The sequence below is a fragment of the Pterocles gutturalis genome, unplaced genomic scaffold, assembly GCF_000699245.1.
Source record: "Pterocles gutturalis isolate BGI_N339 unplaced genomic scaffold, ASM69924v1 scaffold38636, whole genome shotgun sequence".
Classification (NCBI taxonomy): domain Eukaryota; kingdom Metazoa; phylum Chordata; class Aves; order Pterocliformes; family Pteroclidae; genus Pterocles; species Pterocles gutturalis.
In genome coordinates this window covers 41,589-55,079 of record NW_010101775.1, presented here as the reverse complement: position 1 = coordinate 55,079, position 13,491 = coordinate 41,589, and the positions used below count along the sequence as shown (strand labels likewise).

The following is a 13,491-nucleotide window of genomic DNA, read 5'->3' as shown; positions in this document are numbered from 1 at the left end:
CATCTTTCGTGGAGGCTCCTGGGGTAGAAACAAGGCGAAGGTGGAAATTTTCTTCTCCTTCTCCTGCCTCTCCAAGGGAAAGGGGGAAAGGCAAGTGGTGGGCATTCTCCTTGTCTACCACCAGCACTGCTGCACCGTCTGATGATTAAAAATTCATCAAAGTGGCACCTCAGGCATGGAAGGACAAGGCGTGGGAGGCCCCCAGCAGTCAGTGGGGCAGGGAGCACACACAGGGCTGCGTGGCTGCCAACTGAGACCCTCTGTAGTGTTTCCTCTCGTGGCTTTGCTCCCTAGGGAGCCTGTCCATGACAAAACCCTGGCTTTTCCCAGCACCCAGGCTTGCTTAGTAAGTCTGTCAGTTGGAAAGCTGCCCCCAAGCAAAAAAACCTGTGCTCCACAACCCCTCATGGTGCTGATTTTCTGTTTTACAGGCACTAGCCACATTACACGTGTGATGCTGCTTGGTGAAGATACAAGTGCAGAAAATGTCACCTCCGGAGCTTGCTGCGCTGCTCTGCAAAGAAGGGGACCACCACCTCGCCCAGCAGGAGTTACCGATGGCCACTGCTTTCTACACGGCTGCCTTCAGCTGCAGTGCTCCCACAGCAGTACAGAAGGTGAACTCCTTAGACAAAGGGCTCTGGGAGAAAGTGATAGCCACCCTGGAGATGTGGTGTGAAGGCAAGATCCAGATTCCCAAGATCCAGAGCAAGAACTTGGCTGTTGTCTCCCTCAGTGTGGGAATAGCTGCTGTCTTTCTCTCCACCCTAAGTCCCGACAATGTTGTATCCTCAGTTTATAAACTGGAGACCCTGCTCAAGCGAGGATGCTCAGAGGAGGTGGTGAGTAAATGCGATACCCTGCTCGAGGCTAACCCAAAGCATTCAATGGAACTGCTGCTGCTGAGGGCGTTGGCATGGGTGCTGTCAGGGACACAAGTTAACAAAGGAGTTGCGGACTATATCCAAGCCTTTGTGACGCATCGGGCTGAGGCAGTGGCCTATGTGTATACAAGGCAAAGGGAACATCTGCCACAGGTCATCCAGGCCTTCTCTAATTACCTCTCAACATATCAGAAAGAAAGCCCAGACTGCAGTTCCTTGGACCAGTGGCTGGACAACTGCTATGACTTCCTGTCTGCAGTGGCACCAGACGATGTCTGGGTTTGTAGGGCGCAGGCAGCTTACCTCCTTAAGAAAAGCAAGTTTGAGGAGTGTGTGGCAGTTTGTAGCAAGGCCCTCAAGGCCTTCTCAGGTGATAATAATATCAGAGACGAGAAGGCTTTGGGTCTGCTTGTGGAACGGGCTGCTGCGTATTTCTTCTTGGGTGGACGGATGCAGGAAATGATGCAGGATTTAGCAGAAGCCTTTGCAGCAACCCCTGCCCAGGCAATGAAACACTTTGAAGAGCTTTTCTCACCACATGACACTGAGAGGATAGAAGAACAGGCTAGAACTGTCCTGGAGGTGAAGTTTGCAGCATACAGGGAGGCTGTGCGCACTCGAACTGAACTCCGAGGCAATCATGGTACTGAACTGCTCCCTTCTGTCATCCAGACAGTCCAGTTCCTCCTTCAGATCTCCCCAGCATCCAAACGTGAGCTCAGTGTTCGGCTGGCAGACTGCCATCTCCTGCATGGACACACCAGAACTGCCCTGGATATCTGTGACCACCTCTTGGCAGCAGAGCAGAAAACTTACTGGAATACTCTCTTAGCATTGCGAGGATTCTGCTTCCTCCATGCTCATGACCATCAGCAAGCCCTGCAGGACTTTCAAAAGGTCGTTGAGCATGATTCCCCTCATCCTAACAGCTGTATTAAAGCCTTATGTGGGCGGGGACTTATTCGGATTTCTGGTGGCAGCCATTACTTGACAGCCCTGGATTATATTACAGCTTGCCAGTTAAAGCTGGAAGAAACCATCTTCACAATCAAGTCCTACGTGCCATGGAACCAAAGAGGACTGCTGCTAAAAGTTCTCCAAGAAGAAGGACAGACAATGCTCCAGAAGAAGAGGTATGCAGGAGGCATTTTTTCAGTGCTAACTGTACTAATGGCACAAAATTATTCCAGCTAAATCCATTAAAACCTGAGTTTGAAAGTAGAACAAAGTGTAACAGAGGAACTCTAAGATTTTAATACTTTAAATTGTCTTTCTAAAGACCAGAAAAGATTGCTCATCAAAGTAGTATATTTGTTATTTTTTTTATTTCTTCCAACAAAAAACAAGCTACTATTTAAATATGAAAGTTTCAGCATTTCATTTTCAAAGTTTTGTCTGTTACCGCCCCAGGAAAAGTCTTCCATTTTCTCCAAAACTGGATTTTTATGTTACTTTCTCAGTTTTTTCTCATGTGAAATACTAACATTTCAGGGGAAAACTTGAAAATGTGAAATACCATGTGAAAGTTCATCTCAGGTAGCTGCTCTTTACAACTGATACCCACGGTTATTTAGTCTCTTAATAATTTTAGTACTATTATGACCTGTTTCTTCAGTTGCATGGTGTGCGTTTCGCACCCCAAATTTGGGGCCTGTGCTCCAGTGGTATAACTGAAGGTCAGAAAAATGTGCCAACCCATTCAGTGTTGCACTGGCAGATCACAGCACAAACACAAGCCCCCTTACACACAGGTCACTGCTTCTGGAACAAGAAGCTACCTATTAACACATTTCTTCCGAGTCCATGCAAATTTTAACACACAGCTCTTCATTAGAAATGGCAATCTTTATTTTTTCTCATTATTGCTGTTACTTTTGCCTTTTCCCATTGTGGTATCAGCTGCAACCACAGATATGAATCATCTGTTAACTTTTCTTTAGAGCCACAACTGATGAAGAAGGTGTTTTTATAAAGAGGGATTATGATTATGGAATTAAGTGGCAGATATATCTGTGGTGCTTGTTATGGTAAAATGCATCATTCATTTTGATACTGGACTGATAATTTGCTGCTTAGCTTCCAGGTGAGACAAAGAGGCTCCGTTACTCTCATTAGCATTTTTCCTTGAAGGTGATCTTTCCCTTTTTCTTTTTTTTTTTTCCTCCAGAGATGCTCCCGGGGTTTACCAGCTGGCTTCTCTCTTGGTGGAGCTGGACAGTTCTGATGAAGCATCACAGATCCTTTGTGCTGATGCCCTGTACCAGATGGGCTGTGTAGAAGAGGCTCACAAGCTCCTCTTACTGGCACTCTCCAGAAATCCGCAAAGTTCTCCCATCCTGGCTAGACTTGCGCTTCTGCAATTGAAGAAGGGTTTCATGTATGATGGCAACCAGGTAAGAGCACCTGCAGAGAGAACGAGAGAGTGATGAGCGCTAGCATGGCGAAGAGGGTTAACGACCCTTTTGGCTGATACAGAAGATGCAGGGTAGAACTTAAGGCGTCCACTTCAGAGACACAGGTTTGCCAGAGGGTGTTCCAACCGGTAAATACAGGCCTCCTAAGTATGACTTTCTGTCTGTAGCACAGGCCACAACAAGGACTCCTGGCTAAATACATCTCATTCATCACATGCTATTTAATGGCTCTTTTCATCAGAGACTTTACCTAGGCAGAGCATGACTGAGTACCCTGCCCCGGTGACAAAATTGATGGGATTGGTAATTTTCCCCTAAAGAAGGCAGAACCACTGATTATCCTAATAAAGTGTTTCGTGGGGAGGGAGGAGGAACAAAACTAGAAGCTCAAATGTCAGCCTACAGTTTTCTTTCTTTAGTGCCTAATGACTTGTGCTTGAAACCATGAAAGAGTTTCCAACTTGTTGATTCTCCTACCAAGGATTCCAAAGCTGAATTACCAGGTTCTGCCATCAGAGGGAACTATTGCATTTTTTAAAACCCCATATAAATTCCACTAGCCATAAAGAGACAGGTTTTATTGTCACCACTTCACTACTCCCTATGGAAAATAAAAGTTTTATATAATTTGCTGCCTTTTGGAAGGCTATTAATGAATGACATGACTTTATTAGAGTCCATATGTTGCCCTTGGAATTTGGATTCCTATCTGCAGCTTCTGCTACAAGTTCTAGATGGAACATAAATGTCACTGAAAATTTATCTCCAGAATGTTTTTGTCCCACCTACCTGTCAGCAACCAGACACTTGTATATATTAATAAAATAGAGAAAGTAATAAATTCAATGGATGTGTCTGGTGCATCAAAGTAACTTTGTTCTTGTCCTGACTTCTCTGGCTCAGATTTGAATCTTGAGTACCTGCTAAGCACATTTGCTTTACTGGAGGAAACACCTTTTGATTCTTTTCCTTAGGAAATATAGTAAAAAAAGTGCTTGGTGATTTTCACTCTAGTGAGTGGAGGCAAAAGTACCATATGTCAGGCAAGATTCTTGTCCAGGAGGACCGTAATTTGTGGATTTGAATCCATACTTTTCCCAGATTCTCCACAGCAATACTAAAAGAAAGGCACAGCACTTCACTGATTTTCCATTAATTCACTGGTTTCAATTTTTCAGTCAAAAGGGGTCACTGGAATCCTTCTGTTCCACAGAAACTTTCTCTCTTTGGGGCAATCATCCTGTGGTGCAGCTGTATTTATGAAAACAGTGAACTGCCAGTCTGGAACAGATGCTGCCCAAAGTAAGCAAAGCAGCATTAGTATTTCCCCAGAATGATTTCCACAGCTGCAGTGGTGGTGAGAAAAGATAAGAATTAATGTTTTCTCCAACGTGCATTTGCACTGGGGCCAGCTGAGGAATTAAGAGATTCATGGTTCTTGGCTGGGCCGTGGCTGGCTGAAGCCCCAGTGAAACACAGGGAAGCACTGGGTATGAGCGTATTTGTCTCACCAGACTAATATTTCCAGCTTTAGCATGACTTCATTTATCTTTTCATGGCAATCTTTCTCATCTGCCTTTTTCTCTCACATTGTTAAGCTGCTAAAGAAAGTGATCAGAATTGGAGATACCTCCTGCCTCCTGCCAATCATGGACATTTTCAAAGATGAAGACAGGAAGCTGATGCAAACTCACTGCCATTTCAGAGCACTCACCATCTTGAAGAACAAACAGGAGGATGCTGACATCAAAGAGGCCATTGCCTACCTTTCCTTTGCCATCATTGCTTCAGGTAGGGTTAGGGAGATACTGGTAGGGAAATCAGATCAGTGGGTGGGCAAGCATGTCCAACCAGTTCTCATCTGTCATTTCCCCAATGACAAGACTGAAACAGCAGAGTTGCAAAGGCAGGTAAAGATCAGGATAAAATTTGTTTTTCTATAGCTTCATATGGATGTCCTTGGATATCCTGTGCATCACATTCCTTATTCTTCTTCCAGTCACGTCTGTGGATTGCAGTTCCTTACCGCAGCACAGCTGCCTCCATACAGCACACCCCTCTTATTCCACCCTTCCCACAGCTCTGAATGAAGTGGTACTTAGTTTTCATTCCTGCAGTCACTGTAACGCAACATGTAGGTCTGCCCTTTGGTGGGGCTTAGTGGTCTGCACGTACTGGGATTTACTGCACCCTGGTTTAGAGCGGTAGACGTGACACCTTTCAAGTAAACATGGCTGCATTTCTTTCCTCCAGGTGGTTATGCTGAAGATTGCCTTCTCATCAGGGCTCAGTGTTATGGGTGCCTTGGTCAAAAGAAAACTGCTATTTTTGATTTTAATGCCATCCTAAAGGAGGACCCTAGGAATGTACATGCTCTGAGCGGACGAGGACTCATTTACCTTGCTCTGAAGCAGCAGAAGGTATTATCACTCCGTTGATCTGCTGGTGATTTTTCTGTCAATATTAAGCCATATTAGTGTAACATACCACAGGCTTTGTCGTGGACTCACTGAAATCGAAAGAGTTTCTCACAGAATTTGATCAGTGAAGGCTCTTGTTTTGGCTGGGTGTAGAAGTAGCCCACTGGACGTTACTGATTTGCTTTCCGGAGTCTAGAGAGAGGAAGACTAAACCTTAATCATAGATCTTATTCACTGTCACTACCTTGCAACCTGTCTTTATGCTCTTGTATCAGCTTTTCAAATGGAAAAGATGCAGCACAAGGTCAGGGAAGAGCAAAGAGCTTCCAAAGGTGTGCAGCTGACCTGTGGGACAGCAGAGAACTGAAAGCATCTGAAAGAACAAATTATCAGTACGTAGTTATTGCTACCATTTCAATTTTTGGTCTTGTTTTTACATAGGAGGCAGTGCAAGATTTGATCTCAGCACTGAAGGTGGAGGCAGGAGTAGTGATCCCAGCAATCCTGTCTTTAAAGCGTGAAGCCCAAGGGTTGGTCACTCAATGGCTTCTTCAGGATGGCAAGACTGCTTTAACTGAGCTTGTTGCTACTAAAGACCTCTCAAAAGAAGAAACCCTCAGGGATCTTCTCGTTATTGCAAAAGCACTTCTTAAAATTCGCAAGGATTCACGATATCACATCTTCTACACAGATGTTTTGATTGCAAATGGTAAGTTCCCGTTCTTTTACACAGCTGAACAGACTCAGTGAATGAGCAGTAAATGAAAAGAAAGGGAATGGTAAATGGCAAGTGTATTGCTGTATAGTACTTTTCAAGAGAAGTTTCAGGAAAGGGTATGAAGTAATTAATACCCGTAGATGTGGACTGTGGACAGGCTACCTAAGTCCTGCTTTAGTAAGTTTACTTGATGTCTTTTTCTCCACATGGAATGGGTTCTAAAGTTTGTACTGGTGTTAACCAACAGGAAAGCATGAAGAGGCCCTCGATCACCTTCAGGAGGCATTTGGCCACTCTCTTGATGACTTTGCTAGTGCAAGACTAGCTGTGCTGCAGCTGAAGAAGAGGAACATGCCAGTGGCAGCTCACTTATTCAGCATCCTGGCTAAGAGAGATGAAAGAGAGCTGGCGTTTCTCCTGAACTTCATAGATGCTAAGCAACAGCAGCATCTCTCTCAGGTACAATCCTTTTTTGATGCCACATCTGTGGATTCACTGGGGAAAGAAATGAGAAGCAAAATTAGGCTGCAAAGATTTTCCCTGCCTTGTCTTGAACAGAAGTGGAACAGATTGACTTCTTCCTCCAACCTTCACTTCAGCCAGATTAGAGAGCTGAATCCAAACTTCTTTCATTGCAGTGACGTTGCTTCAGTCTCTACTGAAGTCTCTACATCATTACCACTTCTTACCACTTGGGGGAACGTCTCTTTGGTTCCAACACTAAAATGCAGGGGATGCGAGAGGCAGCAGCTAGTTATTTAACAAGATCAATGATAGTACTTGACTCCGTATGAGTTACATGGTGCTCATCGCTGGCTTCTGGGGAAGAGGAATTCATGTTTTGTTCATTTTCTTGATGAAATGAAACTGAAGGTTCTGATACAGTCATATTAAATGCTTCAATCCTTTTTGCTCTTTTGTGTAACATTTAGGAATTTAAATATATTCATATTTTTATAAAATTACTAGCCTCTGAAATTGGAATTGTTTTTCTTAGCTAAAACTGTTTAACATAAAAATAGCACATTGCTGTAGTCCACCCAAGTATGTATTTTTCATTATTTTTTTTCAAGTTTCTCCCTCAAAGCGCATCCAGCTCTGAGAAAGCACCTCCAATAATAAGACACGACAAGGTCAGATTGATGGTGAGGAGTTTTAACATTCACTCAAGCATCTGCAATTCTGATTACCCAGAAGCTCCGTATTCTGAGAATCAGTTTGCTTCCTTTTATTCAATTTGTAGATTGTGTGCACCCTGGTGAGAAGCTATATTGTTGTGCTTTCTCCCAGGTTATAAAACAAACAACATGCTGATATACTTAATGCATCTTGAGAGGAGTACTTTGTATGTATTTTAGCAAAACAGCGGGAGGATATAAGTAAACAAGTATTAATTTACCAGTCCCTAGATATAGCCCATTACAGAGAAAAGAGCCCCTCTCTTCTGAATAATGTAAAAAGTTCAGTCTTATGGGGAAGAGTTTTAGATCTTTTAGAGCCAATTTACAGTCTTTCATTATATAAAGCTGATAAAGGTACAATCAAGAATGTTTCTATGGAGGCCCTAAGGAGGTGTCCGTAAATTAAGATATGTTTTACAGCTGCATTTCCCTTGCTGCCAGATCTCTTGTTCTGTATGGAAGTCTCACAGCTAAGTTCATCCATGCTTTATCCGAGAGAACACTGAGGGGATTTTCTTATGCTGTCAGTAAGGAGAAAGAAGAAAGAAAAAAAAAAAAAAAAAAAAAAAAAAGAGAGTAGAGAAGAAAAAAAAACCCCACAAACTAATTTTTGTACAGGTTAAACTGCACTGATGTATTAGGAAGTCACGGGTGCCAGAGATTAGTGAAACCTTTACAATGGGAGAGGCACTTTTTCTGTCTTCTTTTGGCAGCTGTGGAACAGGGTCTGGAATAGAACTCCTTACTGGTGCCTTGTTTATCATGAAAGATTTCTCTGCCACTTGAGAGAATAAGGGTGGCTGGACTGATTTCATGACTGGAACTCAATCCCAGTGTTGGAAGTAAAATAGAGTAATTTTTTTTTAAAAAAAAAGCTTGAATCTTGTGCTGTTGTTCAACTGAGTAAACATTTGGACTCAAGCACCTGGGAGTCTCCATATTCTCTACTCTTCAAAGATTTACTGAGTGTGACTACTTTTATTACTGACTAGCCCAGAACCACAAAAAACATTTTTAGATGTATTTTGTGACAAGGGGATAAGTATGTGCTTTGCTAGGGTGGGGAAGGAGCTGGTTAATTCACCTGCCTGGTGTCTCAAAGGATTTTCCAGTAGCACTTCCTTTTGCCTGCAAGGTTATTCCAGTTTGTGTGTGAAAGGAAGATCTCAGTAAAAGCAAAAAAGCTTACAGACAGAATTAGTGCCAAAAAACCCAATGGTGGCCTTACTTTGCCATGGTTCCTAACTTCAGTCTAGAGGAGGGAGTTCTTTCTGTTAACCTCCATTTCACAAATAAGGAGACTGCAGCACAGAAGAGTTTAGTGGTTTACACTCAGCCCTTAGTCTCACAGCACCGCACGCACAAAAGCATTACTGACTGCCACATTGTTCTAGAGTGTTTGGAGATTACAGGCGTTATAGAAACGTGTCATCATTATCCTGCAGTCTGGTCCGAAAAGCTAAAAATAATTCTACACAAGCTGAATAGGAAAGGGTGGAGGAAGGAGAGCTCCTTGATGTACTGATTTTTTTTCATGAAAAACAAAGCAACAGAATTCCTCCATTATTTATAGTCTAAGGGGTCCCATGCTAAGAAATTTGTAAACAACTGGGAGAGCCACATGGGAATAGGAATCTGAAAGATTTATTAAACTGCAAAAGGTCAGAGGAAGGGAGTTTGCTTGCTGCTAGTGCAGCTTCAACCCTTCAGTTTCCTATGTCAAAGGTTAAATGCATGACTGATTGCTAGCTCCTTGCCCAGATCCTCAGAGCTGCACCTTCGTTGGCTGTTGACATGCCATAGGATATCCAGAGCTGACTCCTACAGAAATGGTCTCAAAAGCTATATGCTCTGTGTCAGAATTAGGCCCTCAGCCCACGGTAGAAGTTGCTGTTCCACAAGCCTTCATGGCATGTGGACCCCAAATAGGGTCTGCAGGTGAGGAAGGAAAGACTTGCTCCAAACTGCTCTGAAAGCATCCAACCCTCTTTCGAAGCTCAATGCTTATCAGTCCATCTTCTGGTATTTACTGCTCAGTGACTAACCCTTGGCCATAATTCTATGTCCATTAAACTCCTCACTCATTTTCTTTTTAAGGAATTGAACCTTGGTCATTTCAACAAAGATTAGTCACTAGGGACTGGAACCAAACTTGCAGCAGAAATATGTGTATTTTCAGGCCTTTATCACACAGTGAGGCAAAGAGACACAGAGACTTAATCCAGAACGCAGCCCAATCACCAGTCACTTACGGCCTGACAAGCCCTTTCCAGATGGCACCAGAATTATTTCAGTCTGGAAGCCATAATGGAATGATGGCAGGAAATCTAGAACCTTGTGGCTTGCTTACTTTGGGGACTGTGAGTGAAACGTGAAGAATTCAAAGTAGTGGCTCCATTAATAAGTGGCAATATTGTATGTGGTGCAGTAAAACCAAAATGAACCTGGTTAGAATGCTAGCAGGTTCAGCATTGGATTAGTCATTCAGGAGAACAACAAAAATTATATTTCTTCTACCAGTGAGACAACAAATACACTTTAAAGGCTGAAAATTGCAATTTAACTATACAAACGCAAGGTATTTTGAGGAACCATATTGTGCTCCTATTTAGAACAATGTGATCTAGAATTTTCGAATTTCTAGGAAAAAAAAAATCTTCTCTTTTCAGGATGCTCCTCACATGCAGATGCAATTTATCCTGCGCTTGAAGTCTCAGCTTGTTTGGCTCAGCCTTCTGTAAGACCTAAGCTGCTGTTGCCAGCCTTATTTATAACTTAAATATTCACTCTGCTACAGCAGCTTAAAAGCTTTGTTTATTACCAATAAAGGGAAATAATGAGAAATCCATTTGAGGCAAATAGTTGTAATGGAGTTTTCTTTATTGACCTTTATGAACCTAAAAATTATGTGGCTCTTTCTGCCTTCTCTGTTTTCTTGTTGTTGTTTTTCCCTTCAGAAAAGGGCAGATAGTTCACTTGCACTTGAGATTAATGATTAGCAAAGCCAGCAGTTGGCCATTTTTTCCTATAGCTTGGTTAAACTTCAGTGGAGATGAACCTCTATTATTAGCACATGTAAATATCTGTGGGGGCATACAGGGGGCTAACTATCTATAGACAGGAAGATGCAATTTCCATACAGTCACCTGTTTGGCAGACCATGGCAGAAATTTGGTTTCATGAAGGGAACACTGTCTACTTTTAGAGTTTGGTCCACTGAGTTTTCAGTTCACGTATCATTCCTGAGGAATGTAAACAACTTCAGAAAAAATGTTCTGAGAAAGCTCTAGCAAAACATGCAGAAACAAAGAGTGGCTCAGAAACTCTTGAGATAACAGCAAGTGCCCACTGATCCACGTCTTTTATATCTGCATAGGAAAAAAAAATGCCAATTAGATGTTCTCTGACTAGCTGCAATTTCAACATTTGAAAAAGTATCCAAAATTTCTTAGTGTCCATGTCTACCAGTCCAGACTAGATATTTTACTCTTTTTTTTCCTCTTTTAATAACTAATATTAACGAACTTTCTGTCCACAGGTAGCAGCCCAAGAAGGAAATGTGCTGATTAAAGAACATTGCTATGAGAAGGCTCTTGGTTATTACACCCTGGCTATCTTGGCAAGCAAAGATAATCCAAGGTATCTCCGACGGAGAGCTGCTTGCCTTATGCACCTGAAAAAATATGACAAAGCTTTAAAAGATATGGAGAAAGTGATCCAGAAGCATGGCCATAACAGCCTTAAAACACGCGTTGAGGACCACTGCTCAACAGGGCACCTGCTGTTGTCAACGGCCAAGGAAGAAGCAGCAGTAAAGCAGTACATTGAGGCACTGCAGTTAGATGAGTCTGTGGCATTACGCAGCATCATGAATGGCCCTGGCACTGAAATTTTAACTAAAGCATTTCTTAAGATTGCACAATATAATTTTGAAATGCAGCATTATGAAGAGGCATGGAAAATCACAGACTATGGTCTTAAAATTGATAAAAATACTGAACTTAAAAAGCTGAAAACCAGACTTAAGCGAGAGGCATCAAGCTGTAGTATACATTAATTTATCTGTTTGGGGATTTTCCAGTGTCTGATTGCTTTCTAGTTTGTTTGTGAAGCTGCAAGAATAAGGAAGAGATGAGAAGCTCATGATAAATATGCAATGGCACCAAACAGGGTACAGCAAGGTTAGAAGTAGAAATTTTCACGTAGTGAAACAAATCTGACTAAGAGAGCTATGAGAAAAAAACAAATTACAGTATTCAGTATTCTTTAAAATTATTGGGGATATATGTAGACTCCTCCTTGTGAAGAAGGTGTTTTGTCTGGCTAAACTGAACTAATTCGAACACATGGGTTCCAGTCACAGTGAAGGAAAACATTCAAATAGCTTGCAGTTTATGAATAATAATCACATATTTCCTTGCTATTTATCTGATTAGCTCTAACACATACTGTTCAATCAAGTAGCCTTATTTTTACAGACCAGTCACACGTAACATTTGTGATGTGTTTGTGAAGGACTGTACATGCTACACCACCCAGATGACCCACTCCTAAAGGGAAGGCGTTGCCCTTGGCATCATCTGGTGGATTTGCAATGATCAGCACCAATACAGAGGAGTGGAGCAGTCAAAATGCCAAGTAAACTGTTTTTCTGTCCCAGAGACCATAGATACATGAAGGATGAGACTCAACAGAGGTGACCAACACCCTGTTATCTGGGACACACTTGCTCCAGACTTCACCTTGGACTTTCAGATCCCTGTGTCTCAGTTCCCCAGTGCAGATAATTGAGATAATCTCTCAGTAGGGATGTCTACAACAGCCCACTACCTATCATCTTTGACACTCCTGGATGTTTGTGCACAAAAGACAACACTGGAGCATGAACTAATCAAGAAGCGATCAATGTCCAAGTAGGAAGTCAGGGTTGGAGGCAACACCCAAGATGGCTTCAGCGATTCAGCACTCATTCTTCACCACCGACGCTGAGAGCGTGGGAATCAACATCTCCCGTGCTCTGAAGGGTTTTCCCTGCTGTAACATATCTAGCTTCACACCTGTAAGGACAGCTAGACTTGGGGGCTGCAGAGAGATAGTGCCGATAAACCCCATTTCTGCGTGGTTTGGTGTTTCGTCTGTGCAATGGGAGTCTGTAGCTTCATTTGGAAGCAGTATGCCATGCTGTGCAGAAAGGAAACAATGAGGTGGGGCCCAAAACAACAGACTGGTATATTTGTTTTGACTGCTCCAAGTGACTTCATCCCGGTGTTTTTGGAGTGTGCTAATACAACCGGAGAAAAATAGAAACTACTATTGAAAACAAAGATTAAAGCAATACTGAGAACTGCTCTCCCGCTTTGATTAGGATGAAAGGGAAAGGGAACATTTTCTTTTTTGTTACATTGTTTGCTGAAAGGCAACATTCCAGAGTGAAACTTAATTCAGCAGCCGTGCAATCAACCCAAGAGACAATGATACCACCTGTACCCTTGCATCTTTTTTTCTTCTCCGCGTGCTCCTTTTTTTCTTCCCTAAGAACACAGGTAAGAGTGGCCTTCTTTCCTTTCAAATGCAAAGAAAAGTTACCCTGGTTATTCCTAGTGACACTGATGAGTACATTTTGCTCCTGATTGGCATAAAGATGCTACAGGATAGTTTATTTCCAAGCATGAAATTATATCCTTAAACAACCGTTGGCTACATTTGCAAGGTTAAAGAAATAACATTGCTGATTTTTCTTCAAATAGTAATCAACAGACAGGAATTTCTCTGTGTCTCATGCTGAAATTTTTGAGAAGCAGTTGTTTAGGGCTTTGGATATTTTTTTTTTTTTTGCTTGATTTTTATTTTGGGTTTTTGACTGGCTGGAATAAT

At 42.3% G+C, this 13,491-nt stretch overlaps 1 protein-coding gene across 1 annotated transcript; it reads left to right on the top strand.

Annotated features, from left to right (window-relative positions):
• Nucleotides 1-557: 557 nt before the first annotated feature.
• On the top strand, nucleotides 558-11,674 carry TTC34 (tetratricopeptide repeat domain 34). Its single transcript, XM_010084471.1, has 7 exons — nucleotides 558-2,017; nucleotides 3,052-3,277; nucleotides 4,897-5,089; nucleotides 5,552-5,718; nucleotides 6,160-6,427; nucleotides 6,684-6,895; nucleotides 11,156-11,674. The coding sequence occupies exons 1-7, from the start codon at nucleotides 558-560 to the stop codon at nucleotides 11,672-11,674; spliced, it is 3,045 nt and encodes a 1,014-aa protein (XP_010082773.1).
• Nucleotides 11,675-13,491: the final 1,817 nt, after the last annotated feature.

Excerpts from the sequence above, each read along its gene's own strand:
- TTC34 (XM_010084471.1), top strand. The coding sequence starts at position 558 with ATGGCCACTGCTTTCTACACGGCTGCCTTCAGCTGCAGTGCTCCCACA. Across the intron at positions 5,090-5,551 it reads CTTTGCCATCATTGCTTCAG|GTGGTTATGCTGAAGATTGC; the intron begins GTAGGGTTAGGG and ends TCTTTCCTCCAG. Across the intron at positions 6,428-6,683 it reads AGATGTTTTGATTGCAAATG|GAAAGCATGAAGAGGCCCTC; the intron begins GTAAGTTCCCGT and ends GTTAACCAACAG.